The sequence below is a fragment of the Spermophilus citellus genome (genome assembly GCF_964194105.1).
Source record: "Spermophilus citellus genome assembly, chromosome: 5".
Classification (NCBI taxonomy): Eukaryota; Metazoa; Chordata; class Mammalia; order Rodentia; family Sciuridae; genus Spermophilus; species Spermophilus citellus.
In genome coordinates, this window is record NC_138186.1 from 147,400,229 (window position 1) to 147,417,547 (window position 17,319).

Consider the following 17,319-nt stretch of genomic DNA (forward strand, 5'->3'; position numbering starts at 1 on the left):
TTTTATCATCATAATAATGAAAAATAATTATAGTGGAGCATTTTAACACTCCTTTCTTAGTAGTTAATAGATGGAAAATCAGGATATAGGAAATGAACACTATTAACCAGCATGGCCAAACTGACACCTAGAATACTCTGTCCAACAAAAGCATACATATTCTTTTCAAGTGCACATGGAACATTATCCATGAATCTGTTAGACTATAAAACAAGTCTCAATACATTTAATAGAATTGAAGTCATATCAAGTATGTTTTCCAGCCATATGGAATTAAATTCAAAATAAAAAAATTTGAAAATGTCCAAATGTTTGGGAAATCAAAAAGCCAAAATTCAGGGGCTGGGGATGTGGCTCAAGGGGTAGCGCGCTCGCCTGGCATGCGTGCAGCCGGGGTTCCATCCTCAGCACCACATACAAACAAAGATGTTATGTCTGCCGAAAACTAAAAAAAATAAATAAATATTAAAAAAAAAACTTCTCCTCTTCTCTTCTTTCTCTCTCTCTCTCTTTAAAAAAAAAAAAAAAAAAAAAAAAAAAAAAAAAAAAAAAAAAGCCAAAATTCTAAATAGCCCATTTGGTCAAAGAGAAAATTATTTCCAGAAAATGGTGCTAGAACATACTTAAGAAAAATGAACTTACACTCTTCTCTTACCACATACACCATGAAAAAAAAATGCTCAAAAATAGGTCATTATTTACATAAAAGAGCAAAAACTAAGTATTTCTAGAAAAAAGCATAGAAGGCAATTACTGAGAACTTGGGTTAGGGAAAGATTTCTTAGAAATACTGACAGCATGACCCATTAAAAAGAAAAACTGATAAATTAGAGTTTATTATTATTGAGAATTTTGTTCTTTAAAAGGGACCATTTTAAAAGGTAAAAAGACAAGTCCAAGTTGTGACAAATATTTGCAAACTATATATCTCAGGGAGGACCTGAATCTTCACATTATATACAGAGCACTAACAATGCAATAATAAAAAGACAAGGAGACACACACCCAGTTTAAAAAATAGCAAACTATTGATAGAAATAATCTTGTGAAAATTTGCTCAACAACATTAATTACTAGTAAAAGGCAAATTTATACACTCTGGCCACATAGGAGATTCTTGAGTGAGCCTGTCTGACTTCTGGTTTTTCTCTTTCATTAAAACTAACTTGGAAATAGGGGGCAGAGGAGGACATTACCCTTCCCAGAAATTCTTGTGCCTCTGTTAAGTGCCACCTCCTTTGCCTGTGCCAGGTGGTTACATCCATCGGTGAGCTGGTTGAAGTGTGCTCCACGCAGATCCAGTCGGGATGGAGACCCTTGTTCAGTGCTCTGGAAACAGTACACAGTGGGGACAAGTCCGAGGTGAAAGAGTATCTGGTTGGTGACTACTCCATGGGTAAGAATGTGGCGGTGATTCTTGCAGCTGAGATTTCTTTTTTTTTTTTAATTGATTATTTAAAAAAATAAATGACAGCGGAATGCATTACAATTCTTATTACACATGTATAGCACAAATTTTCATATCTCTGGTTATAATATAAAGTATGTTGACACTATTTCATGTCTTCTACATGTACTTTGGATAATGATCTTTATGTCACAGTTCATGATATCAAGAGAAATTGAACAAGAGGGAAGACAGACATTCCACCATGTTTTATCAGTAGGGCATGGTGTTCAGCAAGAACCTTGGGTCTGAGTCCCACCAGCAGGCCAAGAGCCCTGTCCCTCATCAGGCCCTGCTCTTGCTGACAAGTGGACAGAAGGTTGAATGGCCTCTGTTGGTTCACTGAATGTTGCTGTGTAGATTTCTTTCCTAAGGCCAAAATAAAAATATTAAAAGTTGAGCATCTGAAAATTGGAAACCTGAAATGCTCCCAAATCTGAAACATTGTTGGCATTCCACAACATTCCAGATTTTCAAATTAAGGATGCTCAAAGCAGTAAAGTTGATGCAAATCTTCAAAAAGTGAAAAACTCTGAAATCTGAACCACATCTGGACCCCAGCATTTAAGATAAGACATATTCAACTTGTATTCACTTGCTAGTAAGAAACAGAAAAGTGGGCTGGGGAAATAACTCAGTGATAGAGTGCGTGCCTCCCATGCACAAGCCCCCGGGTTTGATTTCCAGCACCATAAAACTTGCTTGCATATGCACATACACATACACATACACATTTTAACAAAGGGGAGTCAGAATTAGGGAGACTGGTCTGGCTGAAATGAATGGGCATGCCCAGCAATGTTGTGTCAGGTCCCCAGGGACACCCCTACATTCAGAAACCAGAATAACTCATGGGACTTATCATATAGTTATGCTAAGTTTTGTTGTGTAATTCTGATGTGTTATGGTAGTGTAGTAAGAACACAGCTGGGTTACAGGGGACAAAGACACAGGTAGGATCTGGAGGAATGTATGAACGGGCTTCCTTATGCTCTTGTGACCCCTTCAGGGGGTCACATGGCTCACTCTGCCTCCAGCAGTGAAAATACAGCAACCTGTTTATGATGTTTCTGCCCAAGGACATCAGTTAGAGACCTAGCTGGAACTAGTCAGGCAGGCATATACCACAATTCCAGACAAAGGAAAACAGCATAAACCACATTGTTCGCACAGTCTAGGCATCGTGAACCACCTTATGAGTTAACTGTTGCCTGGGCGTATTCTGGGAAGTGAGTTCCTAGATACTGAGGGCAAGCAGGCTTTTTGAGGTTAGCAGTCTTGGGCCTTCTATACGAACTCTTCTGCACAGATATGAGCAAGTGCACATAAATCATGCAGGAGCCTTCCAGAGGCCACATGTCTCACTGCTCTACAGATCTGCACATCACTTGAGCCCTGTATTCCTCCAGCATTGCCCTCACCTCTCCATCCAGGATAATTTGCAGCCTTCCTGCAGTTCCCCTGAAGGTGAAACTGAGCAGGACAGCACAGCCATCCAGTCCAAAGGCCCAGGCAGTTCCCCAGGAGATCTTTTCAGAGGCTCCTTGGATGGTTCAGGGAGTTGAGCAACCTGAGCAGTGGAAACCTATCTATCTTAAATCTCTGATCTTCCTCCCTCAGGAAAAAGCCAAGCCCCAGTGTTTGATGTGTTTGAAGCTTTTCTCAATACCGACAATATCCAGGTCTTTGCTAACGCAGCCACTAGTTACATCATGTGCCTTATGAAGTTCGTCAAAGGACTGGGTAAGTGGGATCCTCCTTTCATGCCTCATAACCTCTGAAGACACATTCCAGGATGACTTTGTGCCAAAGGCTCTAGAGACAGGGCCCACTAACCAGTAGGAGAAAACAAACATCATGGGATATAAACAAATGGGGTGTGTCGAGTACTCGGGGACAGAAAGCATATTGGGAAAGCAACTTGGATTTGATATTTTTTTTAATTGCATTCATGGAATATCTTGTAAGATAATATATTTTCAATCTATATGTTGTTTTGCCAACTTATTTTCCAATCTTAAAATATTTTCAATATTATCTTCAAAAACTGCCCTTTGTAGGAAACTACCCTCCTCGGTGTCACACAATTAGCAGTCTGAGTTTGATTTCCCAGCTCCTAAGAATTTAGAATGCCTCCCACCAGGCCTTATTAATCATAAAATGTATTTTGGACATGTAGACATCCCTCTTCTCTGAGGCCTAAAGTATTTCAAGAACTAGGTCATTTGATTTTATGCTTAATTTAGGAATATTTAACAGTGTAAAGTCTTGCTATACAACAAGACCTGCTGGAGCTGATTTTTTCTTAATTTTTTTGTAGTTGTAGATGGACAGAATGCCTTTATTTAATTTGTTAATTTTTATGTGGTGCTGAGGATTGAACCCAGAGCCTCACGCATGCTAGGCAAGCGCTTTGCCACTGAGCTACAGCCCCAGCCCTGGAGCTGATTTTTATATGGCACAGATTTGCCTAGGGTGAGATGGAAGGAAGGGAAAGTTAGTTAACCCAAATATTTAAAAGAAACTTGAACTTTTGAGAGTTTTGCCATGGAGTACATTTAGACTTGCAGGCTAAAACCCTTGGAAATAGTAATAGTATAAAGTCAATATTATTTTATATTCTTGCTATGTAATTGATGATTCTTATGCAAAAGAAAATCAGACACAAAGAAACTGTGTGACTCATGTCACCCTTATTTTTGGAACAGGAATAAAATGCAAGTTTCAGGATAGAACTCAGAGGCCCTAAGTCTGATCTATAGACCATTCTTGTTACAAGTGCATCACCCTCACTCTCTGATATACCATAGTCTCACCTTGTCCATAGCACCCCAGAGGATGCCTGGAACCATAGGTGGACCAAATCCTATATATACTATGATTTAATATGCTATGACTTAATTTATAATTTATAAATTAGGCAGAGTAAGATACTGACAATAACTAATTATAAAATAAGAACAATTCTAACAATATACTGATACTATGACAGTCTGATAACTCAGGCAACTACTAGAGGAGAATAGACAGGTAACATATACCATGTGGATATGCTGGACAAAGGGATGATTCACATCCCAGGTGGGATGGAGCAGGATGGTGTAAGATTTCATCACACTACTCACAATAGCACACCATTTAAAACCTGTGAATTGTTTGTTTCTGGAATTTTCCACCTAATAACTTCGTGCTATGGTTGATCACAGGTCACTGAAACCTCTGATAGTGAAACCATTGATAATTCCAATTATTGTCCATATTATAGGGAGAGAAATATGAATAAAACAGATTTCTTGCTGCAAGATCTCATAGCCCCTTTGGAAGCAGATACATAAATCAGAAATTATAGTCCATAAAGACAAATGGTTTAATAGAGATGGCGGGGTGCAGGCGGCACTGATACTAAAATGAGTAGTACCTGAGACAGGATGTTTGTCAGTAGGGCCATACAGGTTTCAAAAAACAGGTAGCATCTGAATTTTGTAAAGTGTGAAGGTTTGCCTTTCTAAAAATAGGGTTCGTTGAGGGTGCCCTGACAGGTCAAAAAGGAAGGGGCCAGGCTGTGTTGCTACATGCCCTGTCAGGAAATGTAGAATGAGTAGAGAAGGTTTTTCTGCTCGACAGTCATGAAGACCCATGCGATATATGAAATTACACTGGCAGGCACATGTCCCTTGGGACAAGAAGCTGTAGGCAGAAGCACCAGTTCTGGCACAGTTTGGAGAGGACAGCAATGAGAGAATAGGCTCTCTAGAATAGAGAGGTGATAGCTAAAGAGCTTGTGTCTGCCTAAATGTGAAGCCTGAGACAGGGACAACTGAGGACCATTCCCTGTCTAACAAGTGTATTGCAAGGATCAGTGTTACCCAGAATTAGGATAGCCAAAAGGAGAGCAGGTTGGGTGTAGAGGAGAGTGTTTCAGTGTGTTCAGATTGCTATAACAAAATACCTTAGGCCAGGTAATTTATAAACAATAGAAGGTATTTCTCACAGGTCTGGAAACTGGAAAGTCTAAGATCAAGGCACCGGGAGATTCAGTGTTTGGTGAGGGATCGTATGCTTCACAGCACTGTCTGCTTGCTGCATCCTCACATGGCAGGTAGAGAAGGCAACTCTCTGGGGCCTCTTTTTTAAGGGCACTAATTCCATCCACCTTCTAATAACATCACCTTGTTTCTTAGGTATAAACGTATAAATTGGGTAGGGTGCAAACAAGGATCATGGCAGAAAGGAAAAGTAAATATTTATTCTTTTTTGGCCAATGAGACACATTTTCTGTGAAATAATAAGAAATGCCTAGCCACATGTTAAAAATTTGAGATTTTGATCTTAGGAGTTAGGAACTGAAAATAGAGATGCCAGATTATCTGAGTGCATGTGGAAGATGTTTAAAACAGGTTCTGTTTCTGTGTGTGAATTATAAGGTAGAGTGATTTGTCTGGAGCTTGGGGTCAGTGGGAGACGCAGAGTTCTCAGTACAGCCACACTGCCTGAGTTCTATGCAGCTCCCGTGGAGTGCCATTCACAAAGATTTGAGTGTGTGACATGGAAAAAAATGTTGGCATAGCTGCTGTAATCAATAGGATAGGAAATTATTTCTGTATTTCCACCTATTTATTTCAACATGGCCTCTGTTTTGATATCATGAAATATAGTCATGTCAATCAGGGGTTGGCAAAGTATGACTTTCAAGCCAAATCTGACCCCCTGACAGTTTTTATAAATAAAGTTTTATGGGAACACAGCCATGGTCATTTGTCCATGGCTGCCTTTGTGCTACAAAGGAGTTGAGAAGTTGCCATACAAACATATGACCTGCAAAGCCTTAGGTACTTACTGTCTGGCCCTTTACCCAGAGTAGGCCAACTCCTGATCATAGACATGTTTTTTTATTTTTTCTTTTTCTTAAGAGAAGAAACATGCCTCATTGCTTCTGAGTTTTAACTAATGCCTAGTAATTATGTCTTTCTACTCACAGGGGAGGGTGCTAGTTGCTACAATAGTAGACAATTAGAAATAATTACAGTGTTGAGGAATGATTTTATTAAAAATATTGGAATTCATTATATGAGAAAAATTATAATTCTCAATTATTATTTACTATTGAAAATCTAGATCCCTTCTATAGATGTTTCATCTGTACATATATACCAAAAAAAATAGAATTTATTTCAATTCACTTAAGTAGACTCTGTCCCCAAATCCCCGAGGTTTTTCCAGACTCTTCCCAGAGCCCTCATTTATCATCATCATTTAGTGCTGCATACTGGCAGCACACAAGCTCCTTGTCCATTAGAGACTGAGTGCTTCGCTCCAGTCCAGCCCAGGGCTTGTCCCTGGGGTCATCTTCTCCCAACAGAGCTTCAGAAGTGACCCCATCTGGCAGCAGGGCCGGGAGAAGTGAATCACAGTGTGTCCACGAACAAAAGAGCACAGTCTGGCTACTGAAAGTACTGGAGTAGAAAAGAGAAGAAATGTGCACTGTAGGGTTAAAAATGGCCAAGGGGGCTTTTCTCAGGGTTGTGCCTTGGGGTCATTTTTCTTTTCCCCCACTCTCTGCTTTGGTGACTATCTGATGAACTTGCATGGTGTGAGAGAGCAGATCCCAAGGCAAGGGTGATTTGTCTGTCTGCCCTAGGGGAGGTGGACTGTAAAGAGATCGGAGACTGTGTCCCAGGAACAGGAGCCACATCCACAGACCTTTGCCTCCCTGCCCTGGAGTACCTCCGCCGCTGCTCTCAGGTACGGTACTGGGAGAAATTGTTGAGGCCCACACTTAGCTCCAGTCCCTTAAACCTGCCTCACGGGTGTTCCCAAAATACAAGCAGATATCTTTTACTGAAACCCAGGAGAGACACTGTCTTCTGTGTGAGAAGATGGGAGCTTAGACTTGGAGTATGTATTTTTGTTCCTACCCTTTCCGTGAAGAAAAACAAAAGATATACTGGGACACTCGATGAGATCCTGAGATCTCCGAAACTTCTCACCTCCACTCAGACATCATAATCTACCATAATCTCTGCTTGCATCAGAAAGGGTCACAGGACCATGAGAGGTCATCCTGGTAGTACTAAAAAGTGGACCATGGAAAACACACACACACACACACACACACACACACACACACACACATACACACACACGAGGGATATGTTCAGTTAAGATCTCATGAAGAGATCCAGTAAGACAATGCTTATCCAAGTGAACAGCGACCTTCATTGTACATTATCCTTGTCTTTGACAAGCAGGACAATATTCCCTTCTCAAAACATTTTCTCCTCAGGCTCAGAGACAGCCCTCTCTGGTTTCTTTCCTGTTTTCTCAGGTTGTATACCAGACCTCTCTGGGGTCCACCTGCCCGTCTGTCTGTGATACCACTAGTCCCATGAGTTGGAGAGGAAAGATGCTTCTGATTTCTTCCCCCAGCTGCCTTCCCCAGGCCCCATATGCTGTCTCCCCCAGCCTCCTTCCACCCTAGGTCCTTCCCTCTCACTCAAGGCTCCAGCCACATTTCCCTGGTTTCTAGAACTATGTGGACCCAGCAGGTATGATTCTAATTCATGAAACTGTTGGAGTCTTTGGGGGACTGTGCTCCAGCAGCAGGGGAGAATAAGGAGCCCAGCCACCTGCTCTTCAGCCCTGCTTCTAAGACTTCACCTCTCTCCCGCTGCCCTCAGACACCTCCATTTCTCCTCTGCTCCTGCCCCTCTCATTCCTGACAGGTTGGGTCAGGGAGGGGGAAGCCAGAGGCTTGTATTTCATCTTCCTACAGACTCTTCTCAGGGATCCCCCACAGGCAAATTCTTGACATGTTCATGGTTCCTTTAGTAGGGTTATAAAACTCTTGTAATCAAGATACTGAAAAATTATCCACTAATTTTTATTAGCATTGCTACTGAGCTATTTCATCATCTTCATGGGATAAATGTCCCTTGTAAGCTCCCTTATAAATCATCACAAACTAACTTCAAAATGTTTCCTGTGTCCCCTTTGTCACTGCTGTATACTTTTATTGTTCTTTTACTCCCAGAGTACAGATTTTTTCAATATCTAATTATAGCATTTGGAATTTTTCTTTTCATTGTTCAGTTACTGGCCAAAATCTACAAAATGCCCTTGAAGCCAATATTCCTTAGCGGGCGGCTTGCTAGTTTGCCTCGAAGACTTCAGGAGCAGTCAGCAAGCAGTGAGGATGGAATCGAGTCGGTCCTGTCTGATTTCGATGATGACACTGGTAAGTTGATTGATTGGACTAAACCAGATTATTTGCTATGTGCATAGTCCCAGAAGTTTAAGTCATACGTTAAGTAGCTTACAGTTATAAAAGTAGTCCTCCTTTTTTGTTTTTTATATCAAAATAAGTTTGTCTAAAGTTCGTATGGTCTTTTCAAAAACAGCACTTTACAATCAGTGCTTCCAAACCTTGGTCTTGAAGATGCAGCTTTGCAGATTCCACTAGATTTAGTTTCAAACTCCAAATTCTCTTGAATTGAGCAAATTGGAAAGAAGTTGCAGTAGTGCATTTCGTACTTAAATTGGCTAGTAATTGTCTTTAATAGCTTTTTGGAAACACAATCATTATATAATTACTTCCTGCAGGACTATTTGGTTAGAGACTGGGGAAATTAAGTCATTACTGAAGAGGGAAGCTATTTTGTGACTGGTGAAGCTGAAGGCTCAGGAAAAGAATAGTTTCAAAAGAATCTGTTTTAAATTAGGTCCCACGTACTCTCCTGTGAATCAGAGTTCAAGCTAGTAACTTGGAATAATTTTCAGGTAGGTTAACTCATGTTCACACCAACTGTCTTCTGTCTCAGAAGACCCTTCCTGTTCCACTTTAAGAAATGGAAAGTATAGGACTGGAGTTGTAGCTCAGCGGTAGAGCACTCACCTAGCACATATGAGGTGCTGGGTTCAATCCTCAGCACCACATAAAAATAAATAAATAAATAAACACATAAAAAAATAAAACCTAATTATTTTTTTTAAAAATGGCAATTATACCTTAAATAAACCTATTTGGTGTGATAGATTGTTTCAAGTCCTTGCAAAAGAACTTTTGGGGGGAGGTTTTTCACTTGCTTTCATTTCACTGTCACAAATTTATGGAGGTAACAGGAAGATTTATAGTTTTGGATAGGGATTATCATACAGTAAAACCTCACTAGTTCAGATTGGTTGAGAGGAAGCACTAAATGAAAAATAAATATCAAATATAGAGAACAAATACTGAGTATTCACTAGATGTCACTTAATGTAGTTTTTATTTTAATGATTAGATAAGAATAATTTTTACTTAGCATTTGAAATCTCCAATCCATATAATTATATGCAGAAGCTAATGTTATTAATCTATAATACAGTCTTTAAAACAATCATAAATGTTGATGTATTACCATGAACATTCTTCTTCACATTTGTGCAAATAATTAATCCACTTTTTTCAAGGAGGCCCATCTTCTTATGGATAAAGCTCAGCCAAGAACCTATCTAAAGTTAGTTCCACATTATCAATTCTAGGATCTTAAAGTTATGTATGACATGCAAAGAATAAAGTTAAAAGCTGCAAGTCAGTTTTAAAACTGCACAATTCACAGCATTGATAGATCCTTAGGTACTATTTCTCTGAAACATAATTACTCCCCCACCTGGAAAATTCAAACATATGCAAAACTAGACAGAGGACAGAGCATACAAAAATATAGAGATAATATACAAAACTGGACATAATGGTATCACTCTCTTTCAACTACTATCAATTTATGACCAATCTCAGGTGATGTCTATTTTCCTTTTCTTTCCCTCTGTTTTAATTTAAGGCAAAACCCAAATCATTTTAGTATTTCATCTGGAAATATTTCAGTAGGTGTGCTTTAAATATAATATAGGAGACAGAGATATTTTCTGTATTTCCCCCTGAGTTCTTATATGGGCTCTTTGGCTGGAACTAGGAATCCATCTAATTTAAGATTGATTAATCAAAGAAAGCATAAAAATTTTATTAATTTTACATGAGCATGGAGATCTTCACAAAAGTAAAGTTCAAAGAAATGACAAAAGTATAATGCTTTTATAGTTTTTAAACAAAACATAATAAATTTGTGAAAGAATAACAATATAAATGGAACTCTGGGCTAAGGTAGTAGAGCTAGAAATAACCAATATACCATGTCAGCACATTTTGAGATGGTATGTCCTTCGATAACAGGCATTAATTATCACAATGTCATTATCATACCTGAACATAAACAATGGTGGATTAGAGGTTGCCTGGGCTGCAATGAGGAGCTACTGCTAGATGGTTACAGGGTTCTGTGTGAGGTGATGAAATAGTTGTAGTGCACAACATTGTGCATCTAATTAATGCCACTCAACTGTACCTATAAAAATGACTAACTTGCTATTTTTTGTTGTATGTATTTGCCACAATAAAATCATTTTGCCAGGTGTGGTGGTGCACACCTGTAATCCCAGAGACCCGGGAGTCTGAGGCAATAGGATCACGTGTTCAAAGCCAGTCTCAGCAACAGTGAGGCACTAAATAATTCATTGAGACCCTGTCTGTAAATAAAACACAAAATAGGGCTGGGGATTTGGCTCAATGGCCAAGTGCCCCGTAATTCAATTCCCAGTAACCCCCCCCCCAAAAAAAATCATTTTTCAAAAAAGACTAAGATGATGAAACTAAAAAGAAAAATTAATTCTTTTGCTAATATTAGCTCACAAGAAATCCAACAATCATTTCAATATAGAATTTACAGACCATATCACTCTTTTTTTCACAATTTTTATTGGTGCGTTGTATTGTACATTGCACATGCATAATACATACTGTACATTCGTGCATGTGCACAATGTAATGGTATAATTTGGACACTTTCACTCCCCAGCACTTTCCTCTTCCCTCTGTCCCTTGACCTTCTGACTTATTTTACAACATCAATTTTCCTGTAAATGACAATTTCATTTTTCTTTATGGCTGAATAAAACTTCATTTTATAAGTTATATATATATGAGGGGGGGGGGATATTTTTTTTCTTTATCCATCCATCCAGTATTCATTATTTGGTTCAATATTTGGGTGTTGTGAATTGTGCTGCTATAAATATGGATATGCATGTATCACTGAAGTGTGATAACTTTAATTCTTTAGGATAAATACTGAGGAGTTGTATATAACATATGGTGGTTCCATGTCTAGGCTTTTGAGGAGCCTCCATATTGATATCCATAGTGGTTGTTCTAATTTACAATCCCACTAACAGTGTAAAAGAGTTCCTTCTTCTCCATATCCTTTCCAGCATTTATTATTGTTTGTATTCTTGATGACTGCCATTCTGACTGGTGTACAATGAAATCTCAGTGTAGTTTTAATTGGCATTTCCCTAATTGCTAATGATGTTGACCATTTTTTCATGTATTTATTGCCGGCCATTTGTATTCTTTTGAGAAGTGTCTGGTTAATTAATTTGCCCATTTATTAATAGGGTTGATTTTTTGGTGTAAAGTTTGAGTTCTTTATAAATTATAGGTATTAATCTTCAAAAGAATAGCTTGCAAGGATTTTCTACCATTTTGTGGGTTCTCTGTTCACATTCCTGTTTCCTTTGCTGTGTAGAAGCTTTTTAATTTAATGCCATCCAATTTATTAACTCTTATAATTATTTCCTGAGCTTTAGGGGTTCTATTGAGAAAGTTGTTGCCTGTGACTATAAGTTGGGGTGTTGAACCTACATTTTCTTCTAGGAGTTGCATAGTTTCTGGTCTAATTCCAAGGCCTTTGATCTATTTTGAGTTGATCTGTGCAGGGTGAGAGATAAGGATCTAGTCGCATTCTTCTACATATGGGTAACCAGTTTTCCCAATACCATTTGTTAAAAGAGGCTATTTTTTCTCCAATGTATGTTTTTTGGCACTTTTGTCAAGGATCAGATGACTGTAGATGTGTGAGTTTGTGTCTTCAATTCTGTACCATTGATTTATGTGTCTGTCTTTATGCCAGTTACCATGCAGTTTTTGTTACTCTATCTCTGTAGTATAATTTGAAACCAGGTATTATGATGCTTCCAGTATTACTTTTTGGCTTAAAATTGCTTTTTGCTATTCTTGGCAGTTTATTCTTCCAAATAAATTTTAGAACTATTTTTACTAGTTATGTGAAGAATGTTATTGGTATTTTGATGGGGATTGCACTGAATCTGTATATTGTTTTTGATAGTATGGCCATTTTAATGATATTAATTCTGCCTATCTGTGAACATGGGAGGTCTTTCTATCTTCTGAGGTCTTCTTCAATTTATTTCTTCAGGGTTCTACAGTTTTCATTTTAGAGGTCTTTCACCTCCTTGATTAGATTTATTCCTAGGTTTGTTTATGAATAGGATAGTTTACCTGATTTCTTTCTCAGTAGCTTCATTGTTATTATATAGGAAAACTATTGACTTTTATATGTTGATTTAGGGACCTGCTACTTTGCCAAATTTGTTTATTGGCTCTAACAGTCTTGGTGGAATTTTTTTAGATCTAGATATAGGATCATATTATCTGCAACCAGTGATAATTTGACTTCTTTCTTTTCTATTTTCATCCTTTTTATTTCCTTCTCTTGCCTAATTGCTCTGGCTAGAATTTCTAGCATTATTAAATAGGAGTGGTAAGAATGGTTATCCTTTTCTTCTCCCAGATTTTAAAGGAAATGCCATTAGTTTTTCTCCATTTACTATGAGGTTGGCTTTGAGTTTTTCATATATAGCCTCTATGATGTTGAGATGGGTTCCTTTTATCCCTAGTTTATTCAGTGGTTTTTATCATGAGTGCTGAAATTTTGTTAAAGGCCTTCTCTGCAACTATTTAGTGATTTTTGTCCTTGGTACTATTTGTATAATGAATTAATCTGTATTAAACCATCCTTGCATGTTTGTATGCCACAACCAAGTTGGTTTTATTCCAATCTTAATAAAAATAAATCGTGTTCAACAACATATTTTTTTGCATCTAAGTTCATCAGGGATATTGGTCTGTAGTTTTCTTTCCTTGATGTGTCCTTATTTGGTAGGAGTGTGATACTGGGTTCATATAATGCATTTGGAAGTGTTCCATCCCTTTATTTCATGGAATAATTTGAGGAGTATTGGCATCAGTTTTACTTTAAAGATTTGGTAGAATTCAGTTGAGAATACATCCAGTCCTATGCTTTTATTTGTTGGAAGGCTTTTAATTATTGCTTGTATCTCATTACAAGTTATTGGTCTATTTAGGTTTTCTATGTCCTCTTGATTCAGTTTTGGCAGATATCTAATAAATTGGGAAACCTAGCAGATAATATTTATCTAGAGTATAAGTTTTCAAAATATTCCCTAATGGATTTCTGTGATGTCTCCTTTCTCATCTCTAATTTTATTAATTTGATCTTTTTCTTTTGATTAGTTTGAAAAAGGGCTATATCACCTTTTTATTAAAGGGAAATTTAGTAGAATTTGAGTTCTCCCTTTGCTTTGTCAGAACATGTAAATAATAATCTGTCCCTATATATGTAGGCAGTGAGCACTAACACCCCCAGGTAGTGTCTCACATCTGATGTGCTTGACTGCTTAGATAAATTTTTAATCAGATCTTGCAATGATTCTTCATGATGTTTAACTGGATTGCACAGAGATATGCTTTTTTGGTCTCCAGGTCTAATAGAAGTTTGGATTATCCTGTTAGAACAGCTCACAGCAGCTGTGTCCAACTGTCCACGTCAGCACCAACCACCAACCTTGGATTTACTCTTTGAGCTGTTGAGAGATGTCACCAAAACACCTGGTAAATATGTCTATGTCTGATTTTGGGGGGAGGGATGTTATATGGCTTTTTTTAGGATGGTTTTTCTGGATGTCTACCCATTTTCACTGTTTCCTACACTTAATGCAAAGCTTCACTCATAATAGGTGTTCAGTAGGTATTTATTGAATGGCTATGATGCATTAATGTGTAAGATAATACTGGGGACATATGTTCATACTTTTTCCTTCCAGTCCATTTATAAAGGTCACATAGTGGTCACTTAGGTCCACTTAATGTGGGACTCCAACACACCTAAGCTGTTGTATCCATGGTTCTGTGATCCCAGTCTTCTTCCTTGGACAGATCATTCAGTGCATGCTCTGGGCCCAGGGTCACCAAGAGGGCTCACCAGGTCTACTGTTTGCATCCACAAACCACTCACAAATATATGCAGTAGTCAGACAGCCACATCTTATTTGTATAAAGGTCATATGTCATTAGATTTGGAAAAAGACATTTATACAGGCAGAGGACTGTACTATGTATTAAAAAGACAAATTTCTAAGGTCCCTATCCCCTTATACAGGCAGAGGACTGCACTATGTATTAAATGTCTTTTTCCAAAACAAGTTCAAAGAAACTTGTTATAGGAATTTTTGTTTTTAGTAAGAGTCAGAACTCTAAATGAAACCACTAATTGGTGAGAAGAAGAGACCTATAGTCACCATTTTGAGTACTTGATAATTGATACTATTTAGAATTCATAGCAATTTTTAAACTCAAATTTTTTCAGAAAAAAACCTCATATGTCAAAAAGCTAAAAGCCTTCCATCAAAGAAAAAGCAAGTATCTTATAGAACTAATTATATGATACTCTTTCTAAATCTGTCTCACTGCTAAGTACCATTTTCTATTTTCACATTAATTGCTATTAAATGTATATGAAAGCATTTTACTCAATAAATCTCCTAGGACTCTCTCATCTAAGGAAATAAACAGTAATGAAGACAAAATTGTAATGAGTGCTAAAACATCTTGAATACCAAAAAACTTAGGAATACCCTAAATGGAAAACAGTTAGTTATGGTAAAGAATATAAACAATCTGTAGGCATTTAATATCCACAAATTATATTTATGGAGTATAATTACAATATAAAATTCTAGGCATTTATAAAAATACATATGCATTAAAAACCTAATAGAAATATATGAAATGTTATATCTCAGGGTTTTTTCCTTCTTTTTATTATCATAATTTTCATATAAAAAGTATCTTGCTTTTAAAATGAGAATTTTAGTAATCTATTATTTCTATAAGGAAGCACAAAAATTGTACTTATAGCATTACCTATAAAAGCAAAATGTTAGAAATATCTTAAATGTCCATCAGTAAAGGAATGAAAAAGTAAACTGTTTATATATATATATACACACACACACAATGGGAATACTATGTGGCTCTAAAAATAAGGAATATCTCAATTTGCATATCAAATATGAAGATCAAGGTTTACATTTTTCTCCTTTATATAAAAAGTATCTTCCAAAACTTCAAAGCAGCATGGTGGTTAACACCTGTAGTGCCAGCTACTTGGGAGGCTAAAGCAGGAGGATGGCTTGAGCCCAGAAATTCAGGGACACCTATAAAAAGAAATATTATTTATTTCTTTATATTCTACATAAAAAATGCATATATATTTTAAGGTGTTTTCTTACATGCATATATGTATCTACGTATTTACATCTAGGGACTAGGATTTGAAATTTTTATAAGAGTTTATTCATGTTACTTATACAACTATAGTCATGCAGAAATAAAAGAAGAAAAATTACATTGACTAAGGAATACTAATGGCAATTCTTCTCCCCTGTACCTTCTCAGATAATGGAGAGATCTTTCAAAAGAGCCCCATGATGCTGAGCCATAGCGAGGACCTCCCCTCTTGAAGTTTCATTTCTGATCCTGACCTCTCTTTTTCAGGACCGGGGTTTGGAATCTATGCAGTTGTTCACCTCCTTCTTCCCGTGATGTCCCTATGGCTCCGGCGTAGCCATAAAGACCATTCCTACTGGGACGTGGCCTCTGCAAACTTCAAGCACGCCATTGGTCTGTCCTGCGAGCTGGTGGTGGAGCACATTCAAAGCTTTCTACACTCAGGTAGTAATGGCACCACAGCAGGTCATTCTGGGCATTGCTTTAGCAGGCAGCATCATTGTCCAAAACTGCTTAGTGGACACCTATTACAAATACTTTTGTCCTGGGAATAATTAAAATAAAATTACATGGTCAATGCCAGCCTTCTAAGCGTATATCATCCTCCAACAGAATAAATATATGTGTAATTGAAAATAAAACACCCAATAACAGCTCTAGCCTAACTCCAAGTACATAATATACTACAAAGAAAAAGAGAAGAAAGAAGGAAGAAATATTGCTGTAGCTGGAAGTGAGGAGGGTGTATCCTGCTTCATCCAGGAATATTAAATGAAGGAAATAGCACTTCAGAAAACGCTTTAATTATGGACAAGACATTGACAGTTTAGAGATAGAAGTTTCTTACTATCTGGCACTTTGAAAAAGATATGGAGCTGGGCATGATGCAGCCTGCCTTTAATCTCAGCAACTGGGAAGGCTGAGGCTGGAGAACTGCAAGTTCAAGGCCAGTCTCAGCAAGATCTTGTCTCAAAAAGCATACAGGGCTGTTGCTCAGTGGTTAAGCACTCTTGGGTTCAATCCCCAGTACCACCCCACCACCACCAAAATGTGGAAGTGTGGGATGAAGAGCATGTCGAAGTTAGCAGAGGCAGGAGAAATATATTAGTTTGGAACGCATGGAACCACAGTTGTGAAATGTAGAGTCTTATTTATGACCTGTCACAAAAATATCTGGAGGTTTGGGAGAAGAAACATGACTGCTAACAGAGATACAAGAAAAGAGGGAGATGAAGAGGGGGAGGGCGGGAGAGAGTCTGCTTGCTAGGAAGATATACTAAGGAGAACTTGACCCTGAAGAAGAATTTCAAAGTATAGATAAGAAACTGTGCCTCTATTAACTTTAGTAAGGACAATTTGCCTTGCAAGATAAGAACAGTACTGGGAAAAG

The 17,319-nt window shown here is 37.8% G+C and overlaps 1 protein-coding gene across 2 annotated transcripts in view; it reads left to right on the forward strand.

Annotated features, from left to right (window-relative positions):
- Positions 1-17,319, forward strand: part of ARFGEF3 (ARFGEF family member 3) — a 157,475-nt gene that overhangs the window by 127,141 nt on the left and 13,015 nt on the right. For both annotated transcript variants that reach the window (XM_081296143.1, XM_081296144.1), the window contains 6 exons: positions 1,252-1,396; positions 3,068-3,190; positions 7,086-7,189; positions 8,537-8,681; positions 14,124-14,252; positions 16,197-16,373. In XM_081296143.1, the coding sequence (XP_081152269.1) occupies positions 1,252-1,396; positions 3,068-3,190; positions 7,086-7,189; positions 8,537-8,681; positions 14,124-14,252; positions 16,197-16,373 (823 nt within the window). The remainder of the gene's footprint in view (positions 1-1,251; positions 1,397-3,067; positions 3,191-7,085; positions 7,190-8,536; positions 8,682-14,123; positions 14,253-16,196; positions 16,374-17,319) is intronic.